This window comes from Heliconius melpomene, chromosome 8, assembly GCF_056956725.1.
Source record: "Heliconius melpomene rosina isolate 202511_hmr_F chromosome 8, ASM5695672v1, whole genome shotgun sequence".
Classification (NCBI taxonomy): Eukaryota; Metazoa; Arthropoda; class Insecta; order Lepidoptera; family Nymphalidae; genus Heliconius; species Heliconius melpomene.
The window spans coordinates 2,173,976-2,195,224 of record NC_140396.1 but is presented as its reverse complement, the minus strand read 5'-3'; the positions used below and the strand labels follow the sequence as shown (position 1 = coordinate 2,195,224).

At 32.7% G+C, this 21,249-nt stretch overlaps 1 protein-coding gene and 1 non-coding gene across 2 annotated transcripts in view; one reads left to right on the top strand and one right to left on the bottom strand.

The window, feature by feature from the left end:
- Positions 1-119: 119 nt before the first annotated feature.
- Positions 120-21,249, top strand: part of LOC146536640 (uncharacterized) — a 67,729-nt gene continuing 46,599 nt past the window's right edge. The window contains exons 1-2 of the mRNA XM_085189136.1: positions 120-260; positions 4,238-4,307. Of these exons, the coding sequence (XP_085045262.1) occupies positions 4,271-4,307 (37 nt within the window). The 5' untranslated portion in view covers positions 120-260; positions 4,238-4,270. The remainder of the gene's footprint in view (positions 261-4,237; positions 4,308-21,249) is intronic.
- On the bottom strand, positions 17,665-17,735 carry TRNAC-GCA (transfer RNA cysteine (anticodon GCA)). Its single transcript has one exon. It is a non-coding gene; the product is annotated as a tRNA-Cys (tRNA).

Below are 21,249 nucleotides of genomic sequence, written 5' to 3'. Positions count from 1 at the left end.
TTCATTGTAAACGATTCGAACCACATTACCGTGACACTTCTAAGCCTGATGTCGATCTGATCGACCTCTATCGAGCTGGAGGGAACTACGCCAGTCGCCACAAACCCTCCGCGTGCCGTACTCGTCTTCGCCTCTGCCACTCAGAAACATATGAAAAACTTTTATTTCTACTGTGTATACGATATTTAAATTAATTGTTATTAATTTTATGTGTTCATAATGGAGTTTGGTCAGGCGAGATCGCATTTGTAGGTTAAAAGGTAAGTTTCATATAAAATATTTGATGGTGGGTCTAGATTTGGTAAGTTTCTATCTATTAAAATCTATTTCTAACCATTGTTGGTTTGGAATTTTCGTATTTTTTCTTTTATTATACTTGTTTTTCTTATTTTTTTTCCCGGTATGCTATGAGATATATCGTAGATGTACAAAAATACATCTTAGGTTTCGATTAATTATTATATTCTTCGCTATTACTTACTTGCATTTTTACAATTTTTAATATAGATTAATAAATATTTTCTAAATAAAAAGAAAAAGTCAATTATTAGGTGGAAAAAAATATTGAATCGTAACAGATACTTTTTATTCCAGCCTGAGCTATTATAAAATAAATAAATAAAACTTATTTCAATAAAAATATTATTTATAATTATATAATTGAGATTTATATTTAATATTTGATCTAAGCTAGGCATTGAAAAGCTCAGCCTGTGACCTAATTTAGTAATTGCGGATTACTTCAGGTTTTTACACAGAGTGATTACTGTTTGACCTCCGTTACATGTTGGGGATAGCAAGTATACATCGAATTCCATTATATTAATGAAATAATTATTTAGAAATATATTATAATAATTTAATTTATGATATATTTAACATAATTATTTGAATAATAATAATAATAATAAAAAAAACTAATTAACAATATATTTAATCCCTTTTTTTAGCGACATGCTGTACATCCCGCTTATAGCAAGGTAGGCAGAATTAACCTAGTGTTAAGATACTACCGGTCCACTCTTTTCGTTGAATTTTCGAGGTCGAGGAAACTCAAAGTTGCGCTTTGCCTCTACCTCTACCTCTACCAGAGTGAGAAAATGAAAATATTAAATATTTTATTTCCTCGAATGGGAATCGAACCCAAAGCCTATCGCATTTTTGGCCGCACGCTTGTGCATCTGCGTCAGGACTGGCTTCGAACAACAACTTTTAATCTTATATTTAAACTAGCGACCCCCTTGCGGCTTCGCCCGCTTTAACTACTGGATTATTCATATAATGTATGTTTGCACTTAAGATAATGTGAAAATTAATTAAACCTTAATGCAACCCGCATTTTCGTAGTGTCAATAAGGATTTTCCAATTGTTTTACACAGCAAGGATTTTTTAGTAGATACCGTAATTTTAAATCTGTGCTACTAATCTTTTCAAGTAGTTATTAAAATATATTTAAATGACTATTTTTAAACGGAAGAAATTATAAACAAAAGCCTACCAACTAATAACTACTATAAAAAATATGAAACCAAATATATCGCGCTGAAATAATACATTCAACTCCAATTATCCAATACGTGCAAACGCATCTAAATCTTCGTTGCTATGCCTCTATAGCGGGCGGGTTTTTTTTTCGAGCTTGTGGTTAATACTGAAGAGGGTATTCTGTCCCTGATGAAAAGCAAGCACTACGTGGCTGCCTGTGAGGAAAATTAAATAGAATGCATCGGCCGGGAAGTGAACCCGGGCCGCCCGCGTGGCAGGCGAACATTCTATCACTGAACAACCGATGACTGCTCATGACGCGCTTGTATAAGCAAAACGTCGCGGGGCGCGTTTCGCAGCAAGGATGTTTTGATATTGTAACAACTTCTAAAGTACTTATTAAAATGAAAAAACAGTAAAAGACAGTTTTGATCTACATTAAATGGCCAACGTAACTAATATACTTATTTATATGCTGAGAGTAAGGGATAAGTAAAACTTGAGTCGGCACAGCTGATGAGTCAACGGCGTGATGTGTCAATAATTAAATGCGTTTTTCTCTAAAACTATTCGCAATTTCGAAATAGTGTAAACAGCAAATTTTATCTTCGTTTAACGTAGAAAATTAATAAAGTATTTTAAAGGATAAGGAATAATAGCATTATGGAAAAATATCCCTCACAATAAAAAATATATTGAAATTACTATTTTTAGACAGAAATATGATCACTACACGTTATTCTTAAAAGATATGAATATGCCTTCGCTGACTTTTTTGTAGATCTTATTAAGAGGAACAATACTCCAGTACATTATTTTCATGTAGTACTTACCATTAAAGCAGCGCATGCGCGAAAGTGTCTCAACGGGTAGGAGTTTAGACACATTTATCGTATTTATGTTAATTTACATAAGAATGTACAAATAATAAACTATATATAAACCTTCCCTGAGAAATACTCGACTTAATGGTGAAAACCGCATAAAAATCCGTTGGGTGGTTTAGAAGAAGAAGAGTTAGAAAGTTCAGACAGACACGAAAAGCGACTTTGTTTTATAAGATATAGGATGTATAAAATATTTTGAATATATTCTCAATCTTGCTTGAAAAATTACGAAATTTAAATCGCAATGTACTACATTTTTCAATGAAATGTGAGACTGTAAGAGCGTGCATGCTGCTGCATTTACTGCTCCATTAGAAGGATAATCCTGAGAACAAATCCTCATGTTTCAAGTTTTTTGTGTCAAGAGGAAAATTCTCGGAGAAAATATTTATTTAAGCATATTTTTATCTTTATACGTTTTTTTTTTCAGCTTATCGCTGAATCCCGCATGTAGTAGTAGGGTAGCTAGAGAGAGCGTAGTGTTAAAACATTTCGCTCCCCACTTTTCGATGAATTCTGAAATATTAAATATTTCATTTTCTCAAGTAGGAATCGAACCTACAACCCACATGCCTGTGCCCTGCGCCACAACTGGCCTTATTCTTTATAGTTGATATTTATATATGTAATTTATGTACACAATTGAATAACGAAAATTAAAGTTAACATAGAAGCTTTATATGGAGCTTTCAAGTCTATTTAAATCAAACATAGGTCCTTTAAAAGTAATAATCATATTTCTATAGTATGTGAATACTAAAATATAAGGAATATAAATATTTTTTATATAAATTTAAAATAAAAATTATTATGATAGTATTTGTATGTTGAATAATAAAGAAATTAAAAAACTGGTTGATACGATTAGTTCTATAATTTTAAAGACTGAAGATGTCAAGCAGAAGTCATTAAAAAGTTGAGAAGTTTAAAATAAAATAAATAGAAAAATGTATGAAATATTATATAAACTCCTTGCCCCAGTTTATAAGATTTTTACGATACACAGTTATTATATTTTTATTAAGTTTTTCACTTCCCGATAAATTCTTAGATATTGGGAAGTCAAAAACTTTATAGGATGACGAGATAACTTTTAAAGAGAATTGTTATATAATATTTACGTAATCGTTGCGCAGTGGCACAGTGTTTAACCGCAATCGCGACGGTTGTGGTTTCGATCCCCATTCGGGTATTAATATATTTAGATTATTAGCGACCGCTAGTGGCTGTCCGGCTTGTCCGATTGAAATATTTATATAAATATTTATTACTAACCTGGATTATTTTCGTGTTCTAATAACTTTATTAAAGTGTAGAACGGCAATTTCATTTATTAAAGTGGGGGACGGAGTGTTTTAACACTAGGTGCCTTCTGCTGTGTGCGGGATAATGCGTGAAGCAAAAAAAATGTCTCTTAATATTTGTAAATTCTTTTATTAATTTCAAAGCTTTTAAATTATAAAGACGATTTTAAAGGCTCTCATTACCCGTATTGAAATTTGAATCATTGGAAATATTCTAAAGATTCGATCCAAAGATTAAAATTTCAATACGGCTTTTCAAATGCAGATTGTTGATATGATTTATCTCTTTCTACGAGTATATTATGTCACTAGTTTGTAATGAAATAAAAAGGAAAAAAAAAACATACTTTCCACATTGCTTGAATTTGAGGCCAATAGTGGCGTTGAGTTCCGCAGCTCAACTGTCTGTCTGTCTGTCTGTTTTCGGAAATTTCGGAATTCGGCAGAAAGGTTCGCTCTGCCTACCCTACTGTGTGCTGGTAACGGAAGCCTTAAGTTGATTAGGTTTTTTTTTTCTTTTATTTTTTAAAATTTACTAAGCATATTTTTTTACCTTTCAGGCACACGCACACCGGTCACATATAAATCCAATAATGTTTTCTTTATGCCGACGCTACAAAGATGAACACGGTGAGTTGTTCAAGTATATTATTTATAGTATATTTATTCAAGTATATTTATTTATTTCAATAAATACTTTTTTTTGGCCTCAGAGTAGGCGAAGTTACTTAATCGTCACATTTCCCACAAAATATTCCAGACATTGAGTGTTGAGTGGGGAAACTGAACGCATTTGTCTTGTTAGCACAGCGAGGAAATGACAATAATTAATTCTCCTCAAGTATGAATCGAACCCACTACGGTCTCGTTTACAGAGGGACGATGTGCTGCTGCACCACGGACGGTCTCCAAAACAAAGGACGTTATAGCAATTTATATTATTTAACTTCATACATTTTTTAACTCTTGTGGCTACTTGAGAGAGATTACTGAGAGCCGCCAGGTATATAAATGAGTAAGAATAATGGAAAATATATAACGTACCTAAATATTTCCAAACCTCTAAACAAAATACAAAACTAAAATATAAATTTCATAAGATTGAAAATATAATCGATAGAAAACGGTCCAGAACGTACCAACAAATATTTTTTTAAACATTCTCCTTTCGTTGAGTCATGCAAAAATTTAATATTTTATTTTGGTTTTAATTATATACAGCATAGTCAGGTCTCTGGGGGAGCGGGAAAATTCCGACATAATACTAGTTCAAGTGCCCAGAGCTCGCGGGGACTTCATTAACATTATAGAAATTCTCCATAGCAGTACTTTTTATTTTAAATAGATTCTCACACACTCAAATAAAATTAGTCATCCAGTTTCAAGCTGTATCCTGCACATAGCAGGGTAGCCAGAGGAAACACAGTGTTAAGTCACTTCATTCCCCATTTTCTGTCGAATTTTTCGAGGCATTGCGTGTTGAGTGGCAGAACTCATCACCGCGCTTGAAAAAATGAAATGAGAAATGAACTCGTACCAACGGCCTCATATGACTTTAAATTCAAATATCAAACCGTTTTTGTATTTACTAAAATTATTATTTACTATTTACTACACATGCCTCACAAACGGTCGATATTTATCGTCTGCCTGCCGCGGTACTATTCAATTAAAAATATGGACCCGATACGGCCGCGTCGGTAAGAGAGCCCTGTTTTATGGAGCTACGGTCTGAGAGTAATGAAAAACCGTTATATCTAATGGAATATTAATTGATATCTTTTTTTGTAATATAATATTTCATAATTTTCTTGTTTACCATATTACTAATTAGGTTGCATTGTCGGTCTCAATAACTTATCTACTTTTAACAAGCTGGTAAATGATGTATATACAGATATAAGACAGATTTACCAGATTGTTAAATATATAAGTTATTAAGACTGGCCATAAGTGAACTTTCATAATAAATTCGAGCTTGTCGATATTCGATCACCCCTTTTTACTTTAGGGCTATTGGCTTTTGGGTAGCAAAAATCGATACTGTATTTTGTTAGACCATCTGGGGTTTGAGTATTTAGCCCAAGTTTGTAGTGATCACAGACACGACATATGTATTTACGTTCGTTTGATTCAAAATTGCTGATGCAAAAATCTTTTTTGATCTAGAATATTTAGAATTTCAATTTAGTAACGCTTTCAACCCTATTAAATCGTTAATGATATGATAGGACACTAGTCGCCCGCAATTTTTATTGCGTGAACGTAAAAAAATGGAAAACGAAAAATTCCGCTCCGTTGTTTTTCCGATTCCGTAAGAATTTCCAGAATTACATATGACTATAACATTTATGCGTTTTCGTTTGTGCATTGTCTCTTGTCTGTCAGTGACTCTTTATGAGAAGAGTCCTATTTCATTCCCTTCTCTATGTGAGAAAGGGATAGGGCTCTCCTGTAAAATACTAGTATAGTACAGCTTTTACTAGTATAAATACAGATTATGAACTCCATACTAAAATTTTTAAAAACCTCTTGTTTCTTATAATTAAACACTATTCTCTAACACCACATGTGAGTTGTCCCAATTCGTCTAGTTCGTTGGAGCAGAACTATAAACTCAATTTGCAAGTTTGTAGCGTGGAAAGCATTTATGTGTACGTATTAGTAAGTACTGACTTCTGTACTTAGCTCGGGAATCCTTTAAAACGTATTAACTTAACTTTGAAGTTTTAGAGCTTTTTTGTGTAGTTTTGTAGATATATGATATTAAAGTAAGTAAAATGTTCTCTGTTGCCTTTTACTCCCATTTCATTGGAATTGCTTGTGTAGTAGTTAATGTCACATTTTCGACAGTTCCTAGGGAAAGTATCAGTGGCGCAAGATCGTGGATGTAGACGCGACAGGTTGTGTGTTCACATGAGGCAAAGCGTGGCGGAGAGTTCCGTCACTAAACACAGAAGAAGCTTCATCTTATATATCTTTAGCTTCTATAGCGGGATATACTCGTATGTACATAAGGATAGAGCGTGTAGCTTAGAAAAAAATTAGATTCTCTGTAAGTTGTTTTTATTATACTCAATACATATTATTACAACTCGAAAATAATAATTTGCATAGTATTACATTTTTATTATAAAAATTTGAATTCTCATGCATCATAATAATTTTCATCCACAAGATGGTCGCAGTAATTACAAGGGAAACTGTTCGTACTACAGCTGACGACGATTCAAAGCGTCATTAAATTAACATTTTGATGAGATATTCTTTATAGACTCAAAATTAAATGTAAAAGAATATAAAGTACGAAAATAATTTGTTCCTCGAGGCTTAGAGGCTCTGATTAATGGGTTGTTAGAAAAGATCAAGGTTTGATTTCGATGAGGTTAGCTATTAGTTGTATACCGATCATAGCAGGGTGGGCAAAGGGAAACCTAGTGTTAAAACACTCCGTTTCTATTAAGACACTTTCGTTCCCCAATTCTCACTGACTTTTGCAACAATTAAAATAAGTTATTTAAAATAATAACTAAGAGCATGTCGTAGATTATACAATACAAAAGGAAATAAAACACCTAAATCTATATAAATAAAGAAATATAAGGTAACTAAAGTCTAATACTTATTAAATATTACTTTTGAAAAGTACTTGTAAGTGAAAGAAAACAGTATACATTTACACAAAAATTGTATTCTATAAAAAAGACAGACTAAAGTAAATAGGTAGGTTAAGAGCTCGGCTAAGTTATCATGTGACGCGGGTCTACACAAGTATATATTATTCAACAGAAAAGGTTCGTAGGGTCTATTGATAAAAGTAAAACTATGCATTATCTTAATGTCTTATTTGGTACTAACTTTGTGATATTTTTGATAATATAACTTATTAATACTCGCTATTTTTAACCGACTTCTGTAAGAAAAGGAGGTTATCAATTCGACTGTTTTTTTTTTTTTTTATGTTTGTTACCTCATAACTTTTGACTGGGTGAACCGATTTTGAAGATTTTTTTTTGTTTGAAAGGTGAAGCTTCCCGAATGGTCCCATTTTTTTTGGTCCATGTCTGACAATGATATCTATGAGAAAATCACATAAGTCTTAAATTTGCATTAGGTATGTGCGCGACAAATAGACGAATAACTCAATGTTGCGCCAACCGATTTTAATGATTCTTTTTTTATTTGAAAGGATATACTTCAAGGATAATTTGGTGAAAGTTTGGTTACGTTCCGATTATGGGATCCGGTGAAAATTGAGAAAGTTTGTTTTTTTTTTGGTAAAAAATTGATTATACTGTAATAGTTACAAAAACTTTTTAAATTGATGTCAGAAGTGAGATTCCTGATCGTTGCCTTTCTTTTCAACCAACCTCAAAAAAGAGGATGTTCTCATTTTCAACCAACTTCAAAAAAGGGAGATTCTCAATTCGTCCGAATACTTTTTATGTATGTTCTTGTCAATATATCAAAGTGTAACTTTGCACAAAAATAATACCTAATTAAATAAAGTTTTACATAGGACAACCACAACCACTCGTTGACAACCACTACCACCACCATCACCACTCGTTTAAGAAGCATCATTTTAAGATCTACCCATCACTTAAAATCGTAAAAAAAATTAATTTTTAACAAAAAGAAAACCGACTTCTAACAACGAACTAAAAAGTGAAAAATAATTATACAAAGATTTTATAATTTTGAAGTCGGTGTCGAGCTAATGCTACAACACCTTTACTACAATATCAAATTACTAAGCCTGTTTGTTTTACTTGGCACCGACTTCAAAATTATAAAATCTTTGTATAATTATTTTTCACTTTTTAGTTCGTTGTTAGAAGTCGGTTTTCTTTTTAAACGGTTTTATTTAGCTCACCCCGTTTGTTTATTTGTTTGTTTGGGTCAAATTTAGTAATTGAAATTTAACCCTCTTCCCGTTAACCGATTGATCTGAAATTTGGTATACGCCTTTGATTCTGGTGACAATACAATTATCCATATTCAATATTATTAGTATTAGTACATTCAAGATGGCCGCCGCTACAAGATGGCGGACAACTTAGTTTTTTTCAATCCCATCAATATGGGTATCAAATGAAAGGGCTTGTCAATTAGAATTCAGTGGACTATACAAAATCAAAATCCAAGATGGCCAACACTACAAGATGGCGGACAAGTTAGTTTTTTTCAATCCTATCAATACGGGTATCAAATGAAAGGGCTTGTCAAGTAGAATTCAGTGGACTACACAAAATCAAAATCCAAGATGGCCGCCGCTACAAGATGGCGGACAAGTTAGTTTTTTTCGATCCCATCAATATGGGTATCAAATGAAAGGGCTTGTCAAGTAGAATTCAGGGCACTATACAAAATCAAAATCAAAGATGGCCACTGCTACAAAATGGCGGATAATGTAGTTCTCAATCCCATCAATATGGGTACCAAAATAAAGGGCTTGGTAAGTATAATACAGTATACTATACAAAATTACAATATGAATCTCCCACCTAAGTCAAGATCTGGTATACTGGCGAGGACTGTGTGGCTATAGGGTGGCTAAAAATGAGACGTCGCTAGGGGTACACCACCCAAGTTAAGGTAAAAGGTAAAAGCGCGCCGAGAACTGTATGGCATTAGGGTGGATAAAAATGATATGTCGGTAGCGTTTTCCCCTCAAGATTCAGGCACATCTTGTTGTACATAGCCTTGCCCCTCTATTGGACCTCTGGGGGGTCGATCGTAACATTCTCCATTAACCTTGCAATAATGAGGCACTCAACGAATTGAATAGCATGAGAAATAAAAACTAAAAACTTAAAAATAAAAAAGTAAAAAAAAATTTTAAGTTAAACGGTTTTATATTGCAGATAAATGTACTAAAAGCTAAAAAATAATTTCATGGAAATTACGATTACTAAAATAAAATCGTGGGGTAAATACGTCCCATATCTACATGAAAGACATGGCATGACTTCACCCACCTAGTGGTAAGTAGCAAGTGTCCCCACGATTTTATTTTAGTAATCGTAATTTCCATGAAATTATTTTTTAGCTTTTAGTACATTTATCTGCAATATAAAATCGTTTAACTTAAAATTTTTTTTTACTTTTTTTTGTTAAAAATTAATTTATTTATTGTTAGGACATAATAATTCTTCCTTTAAAAGTTATATGAATTCAAACAAAATATTGAAAATTCTTCCTTTAAAAGTTACATAAGGTCAATGGAAAGTACCACTTATAAAAGTTGACACAATTAAGTGAAAATTTAATGAACTATAATTAAAATTTTACAAAAGTTTTTATCTGTAAAATAAACATGAATTTCAAACAAATCAATTCAATTACCCAAAAATATTTACACAATTCTGTTTAAAACTCCCAACCGATTTCAATACCGAAATCAGGTTAAAGAGAAAATCGGTCCCACAGAGACCGCGACAAAGTGCACCTTTTGCGGTACAGTGGATAAAGGCAAAATCGCTGCCACAATCCGTCCACGAGCCCTCCAACGACAAAATGGATTAGTTCTTAGATCCGTTCACAATGAATCCCGTTGTTGAGGCATGAGTCCCGTTGTTGAGGCTTCGAGTCCCGTTGTTAAGGCTTTGTCGTTCAAGTGGCCAACAAATCCAAAGTGAAAATGTCAAACCGCAGTAAGCTTTTTCAGCGGTTTTCAACTATTGTTGCAGATATGTATTCTGAGTACTCGGTATAGTTGGGATGATTTTACCGATCTATGTTTTTTTGAGTATTGCTTGTTGAATCCAATTCTGTTTTTTTTTTGGGTTCATATTTGTTTTTCTCTCTCGCTCTCGCGGCCGATTGCCCACAAAATGGACAGACATAATACTCCTGCACTGGCTGCTCTATTGGGGAATGCACACGCATTGCTGAGAATAGAAATAGATGGAGATATTTCCCAATCTCGCTTTTAATTGGAAAAGACAGCTCATGACCACGACCACTCCGACAGGAGTTTTTGTCTTTTTTTATTCACGCTATATCCCGCACACAGCAGAGGGGACCTACAAGTTAAGACATATTCCGTCAAATTCTGGAAACATTGCGTGTTGAGTGGCGAAACTCAACGGCGTAATATGTTTACATCTTTGCTACGACCACCAATTATAATTGTATAGATTTAAATAGTACGCATAATATAAAAATGAATGCATGAAAAGTATTTTGTGATGATAACCCACTCAGTATGTGAAAATGAAGAGATATTTCATTAAATCCACTTTTCCATTCCACCAACTACGGCACATACGAGTACGTTTTACGATTTCAGTTTAAATAAAGTTATATATATATAACTTTATTTAAACTGAAAATAATATATATATATATATATATATATATATATATATATATATATATATATATATAGGTGTAAGTGATGTTGTTAGGAGTTGTAGACGGTGTACCGCGTTAGCGCAGCCGCCGTGAAATCAATATTTGCATTTGTGAGTTCAACTTCCTTATATGGTAAATACTAATGTTATATGATTTTGAATGCAATAAATATGGTAATTTTAAGTTAATTCAAATGTTGTAATTTATTTAAATCACTCCGTTCAAATTTTCCGCAGTAAATAAGTAGTTTTTCATTACAAAAGACGAAAAAAGATAAGAAGAGAGAGAAAGATATTGTTTGAGATAATAAAAGTTACTGGAGGAAGGTCACGTAAAAAGCATGAGGACCCCCGGCATGGCGTGAAGCTAAGTAAGTAATTAAGTAAAATAATAAGTAAGAAGACCTAGGAACTGAAAAAAACAGTTCGGTACCAAATAAAAAAAATCCAATTAAAACATTGATTATTAAAATCATGACCTTTTCAACTATAGTTCTCAGTAAATAAAAAGTAAATTATGTAATATAATACTAAATCTGAAAATAACTCTATAATAGTTTGTGGTATCAATGGTTTTAGGTATGAAAGCAGCTTAGGACATTAGATATATGTATGTATGTATGACGTAATTCTTGTTATTGATGTACAGCATCCAGGGAATGTAACGTAGGGTTTGATTTGATTAGAATTGAATGTAGCTATTATATGTAAACTTTGCAACCTACTTTGGTTTTTTTAGAAATTGAATTTGATATCAAAAGAATAAAGAAAAGTAAGTGTTATTATTTAGTATCTTATAAAGATAGTAGTGATATATTGTTTAAGTAACATAAAAAATAATTACGAGTAACATAAAAAATAAATAGTAATTTAAAGCTGTTTATACTTTCAGCCGATTCTTAGATTAACTTGGATCATTTTTAAGGGATGTAAGTGTTTTTTGCTAATAATATCCATATCTATACATACAGAACTCCTCAGCTAAGGAATTTTACCTTTTAAATGTCCTGATAAATATGAAAATAGTAGCTAAAAGTTAAAGTATTATATATAAATGAAGTTGCGAGTGCAATCTTAACCACGTCTGAAATCTCCTATTAGAAACAGATAAGCGGCTAAATCTTATGGATCCAGAAAGGTAGCGTATTATATAAATCATCTATGAAATTGGCAAAACATTGTCGCATTAATATCTCTATAGATAACAAAACTCGGATCCAAACATTTTGCGGTCAAATAGTCTATTGGGATACTAAATTAAACTTCATGTTAGCGGTGAATGAAGTTATACAAAATTCACGCAATCAAGTCTTGCGGGTTGAGGAGGAGGGTCTCCCGCCGTCACGTCAGCCAGGACCCAGCTCAGTCTGGTAAAGTTGTGTTTATATTATAAGTCTAGTATTGTTATTGATGACGATGTTATTTTACGAAAATTTATGAATAAGGCTATCCTTAGAGGAAGAACTAATAAAAATAATATTAAAAAGCGTATGTTCCTAGTACAGGATAGAAATAATGTTTTTATGTTTCGACAGGGTTTTTTTTTTGTAAATAGCTTATCGATAATTTAAATATAGTAATAATCTTTTGAATATTCTTTTCTCCTTCATGATGTATCCCCATGTAGGGTGTGCAGAGGAAGTCTAATATAAGACACTCGGCTCTCCATTTTTCGCTGAATTCTAGAGGCATTGTGTGTTGAGTGACAGAACTCATTCACCAGAACGAAGAAATGAAATTACAAAATATTTAATGTCCTCAAGTGGAAATCGAACCCACAACCAATAGGATTTACAGATAGCTACGACTAGCTTCAAATATCCTTACAAAATTACGTCCCCAAATAAAATAAACGTGTAAATTATAACTAGTTCGTTAAACCGAGCTGGCGTCGCGTCGTAAGTTGCTTAGTTCTCTCCACTTATTCGTGTTTTCGCTGTAGTCATAAAATACCTGTAGGTATTTTACATAGGGACTAGGGTAGGGAGTCTTGTCACAAGGTAGCATCTCAGCATCATTCAATCTGTTCTGCGAGGTGGAACGGGTCAGGTACCCTCGCCGTCGAGTACACTTCATACAATAATTTTTGGCCCAGAAACATCTTGCGGACGAAGGTCGAGAGATATAAAAACGTGACTAAACTTTAAAGAATTTTGTGCATAAAGAAATTTAACTCTTGTTGTGTTATTATATTTTTTCATGTTTATCTATATACTTGTTTTGGTATGGATTTTAGTTGAAATTTGGGAAAATTAATATTGAAATTTTTCAATTTTTTTGTTGAATAGCACAATCTATAACTACCATTATGTATTTCATAATATTATACTATGAAGGAGTTTTCAATTTTCTCCACTTCACGTTAAGGCAAATGGAACGTAATGTTAAAACTAGTTAATTAACAAGTACTAGTAAATTAGTTGTCCACTGCTCAAATATCGAAATAACTCACGTAAGAGGGGGGCGGTGTCTCTGTTGCCTAAATGCGGGATACAGCGTGAAGCTGTTTTAATATAATATAATTGAAATATATATAAAAATCAACAAACGTTCTTAATTACAAAACACTTAAAACAAACAATATTCTCAAAACCGCTGTAAATGATAAAAATATAATATAATTTAAGGAAAAAAAACGAAATTTTCACCTTAAATTTGGCGATTAAGTGGCCAATATAAAATGTACGTGGATTTTACGAGGCAATCATCCAAAGTAGCTGAATAGGTTCCCTGACGGGGTGTTGGGGGGTGCGGGGAGGGCCATTCATAACTAAGCCCGATCGATACGGGCGTCTCCAATTCACTTTCGACCCTAAACCACTCTTTTCACCAACTAAATACATTACTCGTTTGACTCTAACTTTATAGAGGGAAAACCAACTAAAACATCAATGTATATCGTGAAAATAATGTTTTCCAACGTTTCTATAGAATATTTGCTAGGATTTTTCCTTCTGACGTCAGTTTAGGACAGACAAGTAAAGGTAATGTAAGAAAAATTCAAATATTTGAGTTAGGTGGACTCCTTTTATAAGCATGTAATTTAGGTCGTAAGTATAATAGAGGGTTTTAAGCTATATTGTAGGGATATTGAATAGGAGAAAATTGTTTCGATATTAGAAATGTTTTTAGTTGATATTAAAATTACTATGTAAATACATAGGGTATATAAATTGTTTTTAGATTTAGCACAGCTACACAGAAACATAAAATTTCAATTATATTTTCATTAGAAAAAAATCCATTAAAAACAATATAAGGCCAGTACGGGCTTAAGGGGAGGATCGATTACTACTCCAGAAAATGAAATATTCCACGTTCATTTCCATGTTCTGGTGACAAGGCAAAACACGGCGTTGAGTCCCTCCACTCAACACGCCAATGTCTCCTGAATTTGGCATAAAGTGGGGAAAGGAAATGTCTTAATGGGAACCGAGTGCTTTAATACTAGGTTCCAAGGTTCCATCTACCTATTGCTAGCTATACTAGCGTATGTCTATATTGTTATACTAGCGGACGCGCGCAGCTTCGCTTGCGTATTTAGGGGTGAATTCTAATAACCCATGAAACATGTATTCGATGAAATATTTTTAAGAGTCTAAATTTCAAATTTTATAAAAATCGGTGGCGATTTAAAGATTTTTCCATACAAACTTTCAACCCCTTATTTGCACAATTAGGGGGTGAATTCTAGAAAACCATGAAACACATGTTCAATTAAATATTTTTAAGAGTCTAAATATCAAATTTTATAAAAATCGGTGGCGATTTAAGAATGTTTCCATACAAACTTTCAACCCCTTATTTGTACCCTTAGGGGGTAAATTCTAGAAAACCATGAAACACATGTTCTATTAAATATTTTTAAGAGTCTAAATATCAATTTTTTTAAAAATCGGTGGCGATTTAAGAATTTGTCCATACAAACTTTCAACCCCTTATTTGCACCCTTAGGGGAAGAATTCTAGAAAACTATGAAACACGTATTCAATTAAATACTTTTAAAAATCTAAATTTCAAATTTTATAAAAATCGGTGCCGATTTAAATTTTTTTCCATACGAACTTTCAACCCCTATTTCGCCCCTTTAGGGTTAAAATTTTTCAAAATCCCTTCTTAGTGGATGTCCAGATTACAAAAGTAAACATTTGTCCAAATTTCACGTTTCTACGCACAGCGGTTACGGCTGTGCGTGCGTCTTACCTCAGTCAGTGAGGACAAGTCCTTTTATATATATAGATTATAAATATGAAGATCTTTTAGGGTAGGATTATACCCAACAACTATCCTATCATAACAAGAATAATAATAATCCATACCTATATTATAAATTCGAAAGTAACTCTGTCTGTCTGTCTTTTACGCAATCAGGGCCAAACCAGTAATTCAATTGTGATAAAATACTCATATAGAGATACTTGGGGGTCTCGGGATGAACATAGGATACTTTTTTTTCTCATATTTGTAATATATTCGACATATACAAATATATTAAAAGTTTGTTTTTAGAAAACGTCATCCAAAATGAGCTTGTTTCACGCATCTCTCTTTTGAAAACTGTAAATAATGTCATAAATATATTTAGTAAATATTCCTATCGTTTAAGCGGGCGTAGCCGCGTTCGGGTCCACTAGTTATGTTATAAATGTAAAAGTTTGTCAGTATGGATGCTCCTTCCACTTTCACATAAAAAAAGTAGATATTATTTGGCTATAATACAAAAATAAGTAAAATATCAAGCACATCTGACCTATACATACAACGGCGAGATAGAAAATTACATTTATATGATATTTCGCAAAATATCTAGAGATAACACCTACTCATGGGGGTTGAGTAAACAAAAGTTCGAAACTGGATTTGAACTCACTCCTGTGTTGCTTAGATAACATAACTTTGTCTGTGTAAAGTAAACATCGCGCGGTGTTAAAGTCAACAAATGTATAAAAGCCATTTAGACCTGTGGAATGTTTAATTTAATATGCCATCGCTTTATTAATACTTTTTTTAACCAATTCGTGTATATGTACGTCTGCAAATTTCTCAGTAACTAAAACTAGATCTAGATGATCCCTTTTGATTTCAATCACGTACATTATCTTTTCGTTTTATCTGGATATTTGTGGATAAACAAAATTAACCTGAAAGAAGAACATAATCGGTTCTGGGGTTCCTTTCCCTCAATTTTTATTTATTACATGTCATATTTCACAGCCTGGTCTAGAGCACCAACGTAAAATAATTCCCCTGGTTAGATTTAGAATATACATAATTCGTTGGGGTATTTCTTTTGGGGTTAGTGGTAGTAGGCACCTTGACTGCTTCTTTCTTAAATAATATTAAAGATTTTAAATATGCATTTGTTCATTGACAATTGGAGTGTAACTGAAATATATTCAAATTACATTATTAATACACGTCTTTACGTCACTTCAAATATTCCTTTTAATATAAATTTTCAGCTTCACGCTTGATCCCGTTATAAAGCAGGGTAGGTAGAGGAAGCTTAGAGTCCAGATACTCCGCTCCCCAGTTTTTGCCGGATTCTGGAGGCATTGCAAAATGAAAATATTAAATATGCCATAACCTCGAATGGGAATCACAACTTGTCACATTTACAGAGTATGACACGCTTGTGCCCCTGAGCCACGAATAGTCTCAAGTTAATATGTATAATTCGATTTTTTTCCAATTCTAGAATAATCCATAAATCCATATGAATGACAATTGAATTTAAAATTTTACAAAAATAATTACGAATATACTGTGTACTCAAAGAGCAACCCAAGGTACAATTTCTAGTTCGCCCTCGAGACTCGTTGTTTGTACATTCGAGCTTACTTCATAACTTTTTAATGATTATTTATTTGTTTTTCCATTTTCTACTGCAAAACTTTTGTTGTAACTAACTACAGGTGTTAAATAAAAATCCACACATTTTTTTTATTATATACATATTATACCTTATTACAGCATTATGCAGCTACTAGTATTTTTTGATAGTTTTCAAAATAAAGAAATTTATTGTACCTATATATATATATATATATATATATATAGGTACAATAAATTATATATTATATATTAGGTATAATATATATATATATATATATATATATATATATATATATATATACTAGCGACCCTCTTGCGGCTTCGCCCGCTTTAACTACTGGATTATTCATATATTGTATGTTTGCAAAGCACTTAAAATAATGTGAAAATTAATTAAACCCTAATGCAACACGCATTTTCGTAGTTTCAATAAGGATTTTCCAATTGTTTTACACAGCAAGGATTTTTTAGTAGGTACCGTAATTTTAAATCTGTGCTACTATCTTTTCAAGTACTTATTAAAATATATTTAAATGACTATTTTTAAACGGAAGAAATTATAAACAAAAACCTACCTACTAATAACTACTACAAAACATATGAAACCAAATATATCGCGCTGAAATAATACATTCAACTGAAATTATCCAATACGTGAAACGCATCTAAATCATCGTTGCTATAAAGGCAGGCGAGTTTTTTTTTTCGAGCTTGTGGTTAATGCTGAAGAGGGTACTCTGTCCCTGATGAAAAGCAAGCACTACGTGGCTGCCTGTGAGGAAAATTAAATAGAATACATCGGCCAGGAATCGAACCCGGGCCGCCCGCGTTGCAGGCGGGCATTCTACCACTGAACCACCGATGCGTATTAGGCAGGCGGGCGCGGCGGACGCGCTTGTATAAGCAAAACGTCGCGGGTTTCGCGCGGTATTTTTTGATATTGTAACAACTTCTAAAGTACTAATTAAGATGAAAAACAGTAAAAGACAGTTTTGATCTACATTAAATGGCCAACATAACTAATATACTTATTTATATGCTGAGAGTAAGGGATAAGTGAAACTTGAGTAACATACAGCTGATGTGTCAACGGCGGGATGTGTCAACAATTAAATGCGTTTTTCTGTAAAACTATTCGCAATTTCGAAATAGCGTAAAAAGCAAATTTTATCTTCGTTTAACGTAGCAAATTAATAAAGTATTTTAAAGGATAAGGATTAATACTATTATGGAAAAATTTCCCTCACAATAAAAAATATATTGAAATTAGAATTTTTAGACAGTAATATGATCACTACACGTTATCCTTAAAAGATATGAATATGCCGTCGCAGACTTTTTTGTAGATCTTATTAAGAGGAACAATACTCCAGTACATTATTTTCATGTAGTACTTACCATTAGAGCAGGGGTAGGACTTTATACACATTTATCGTATTTATGTTAATTTACATAAGAATGTACAAATAATAAACTATATATAAACCTTCTATGAGAAATACTCGACCTAATGGTAAAAATCGCATCAAAATCCGTTGGGTGGTTTAGAAGAAGAAGAGTTAGAAACAACAGACAGACACGAAAAGCGACTTTGTTTTATAAGATATAGGATAGGATATATTAGAAAAGATTTACCCCGACCACGATTTGAACCCATCATTTTTATCGACCGGGGGGGGGGTATTATTACATATTACTAGATATAAAATTGAAATAGAATTACATATGTTATTTTAAACGAGATGCCGCTTCCTACTTTGTTTAGGGGAAGTTTTACCGATACTTTTTGAGTTTTTTTTCTTTTACGTAGCAATTTTAGATAATGCTTCCCAAGGATATTTCCCGTATACTTCACAAGGAACCTACATCTTAAATATCATGTCTACGCTAGTTTTGATTGCGTGTTGTTTATTTAAACGCTAGTAGTGTAATCTTGTTTTTTACAGTTTTTCGATGAATTTTATAATTTGACTTGTATATTGTGTAATAATTAAATATTTTTTTAAATAATTTACACAATAAAGCGTGAAAAAGTAATGCCACATTAGTACAACGTATAAAAGTTGACTAACTTAAGTTTGCAAGCATATTATGCACTTCTTTTGTACGAAAATATTTTAGTAATATTTTTTTCATTTTTCAGTGTTTTTTTCTTTATTTATATTGTAAGTTCTCATTTAATGCTGAAATTCATTACTGTGGAAGTCCACTGGAAGCACTCTATACATATTAATTACGCAGCGAATTTCAAACAAGATGCAGCAAAAACGACACGTAAATGTCACAGTGGTATACCATTTTATGACAAATAAATTTTCTCGACTCGCTTTTTTTAAATTCTAAGTTATGAGTTATTGAAGAATTGAAGATATGAAAGAAATAGTACAATGATTTTCTTCTAAAGAAGTCTATTCAGGTATTGAATTTTATAAGCGGAAAAGCGCCTGCCTTTTGTTGATGATCTCGTACCTAAGTATGCAATGTGAATTTTCTTTAGGTATGAAAATGCTTATATTATATAGGCACTTACGAGCCAACAAAAAGAGATTTACCTGTTGAATTAAAAATATACATTACATTGCAAAATAGTTGACGTTTCAATTATAATTTTTTTCAGTTCCACGCTTACGTGTTGAGTGGTGGAAATTAATCCGTGCTTTGTCTCGACAGCAGAGCGAAGAAATGAAAATTGTAAATATATAATTTCATCGAGTGGGAATCGAATCCACAACCTGTAGCAATTACAGTCACACGCTTATGCCCCTGCGCCAAGACTGGCCTGATCTGGCCTGATTTTTGTTCATTGTTATTCACTTTTATAGGATATGTCCTGATAGGTCAACCAGTTATTTTTATGTCCATTTCATGCATTTTTTTAATACGTCTTGGACGGCAAGACCGTATGTCTTATTTTAATAACAAATAAAGAATATATAAGCAACATATTTTTTTTAAATAAATTTCCGGGGGTGAATTTGAACTCACTCATTTCATTCAATTAAAAGTGTACCAAAAGCAAATTTATATTATAGCGTAGTAATTATACAATAGGGTTAACTATAATTAAAGTTTTAGTTAAGGTTAGTCGACCACCGCAATTTTGTTTGCGTAGACGATGAAAAATGGAAAATATTATATAACTACTATTTTTTTATAATCTAAACTTATTTTTTTTCTAGCAATATTATTATTTAAATTTTTTACACTTTTCTATTTGGAACTCGATTTAAATAAAACAAACACTAAACTGCACTTAAACCGATTAAGTCGTTTCTGAGATTAGCAACAAAACACAGACAAACGAAAGAAAATAAAAATTACCGTTTTGGATTTTATTCTCATTGATAAATACCCCCAATAATAGATTTTTTATATATATTATTCATGTACAGACAGTCCAAAGTTACAATTTCAGGATATGCTTCACGCGCTTCTAAAAAGTTGGAGAAGTGGTTAGAATAGGATCATTATAGTATTCTTTTACAAAGTAAAATCTTAATTGTTATATAAATGTGAGGTCAGGCTTGATTAGGATGTATTGGCATGTTTCTAATTAACACTATTTACTGTATTTCATTTGTCATGGATTCGAATCACAGACGGAGGATTGTTTGTATTTAAATTATACGTTGCCACGGTCTGATTAGACGAGTGCGGCGTTGGAAGCTGATGAAAGCTCAACTGGTAAAATACATATGTGCGAGTGGGGAACCAGAGCTTTTGCTAAATTTACTCTATTTATATAGTAAAATTGAGGCCGTCATAGAGCATTACTAGGGTAAAACTGTACGACGGTTGTATGTTCGATCTTCTCGGGGGAATAAATTATTGTTCATTAATAATTTGATTTCGTCGTTTTAGCACCAAGGCAAAAACCCGATGTTGAGTTTCGCCACTCAACATGCAATGCCCCGAAGATAGGCGAAAAGAGTGAAAAGTGGGGAATGGGGTGTCTGAAATAGCTGAGATATAGCTTCATTCCTTCTCCCACCCTAGCTTCACGCTGTGTCCTGCACAATGCACATAGCAACGTAGACAGAGGGAACCCGGGAACCTTTATTAAGACACTCCATTCCCATTAGGACACTTCAGTTTCCCACAACCGCTGTATTCTAGAGACTGGCGCAGCGAGATATAACGTTTTACTAAAAATATTTAAGGATCAAATCCCTACCTAAAATATAATAATCTAACTGGAAAAAGATTGTACGTAGCTTTAGTTCAGTTCTTTGTACTAGAGCCATTGTACAGACTCCCTATTGACGCGGTCCTATTGTGTCTCACATATATATATGTATGTTATACAGGTGAAGCCCATATAGCTATGTTATTACATTTTACTTCCTTTTACTTCCTAAGCTTTTCGTTGCTATTTTTGC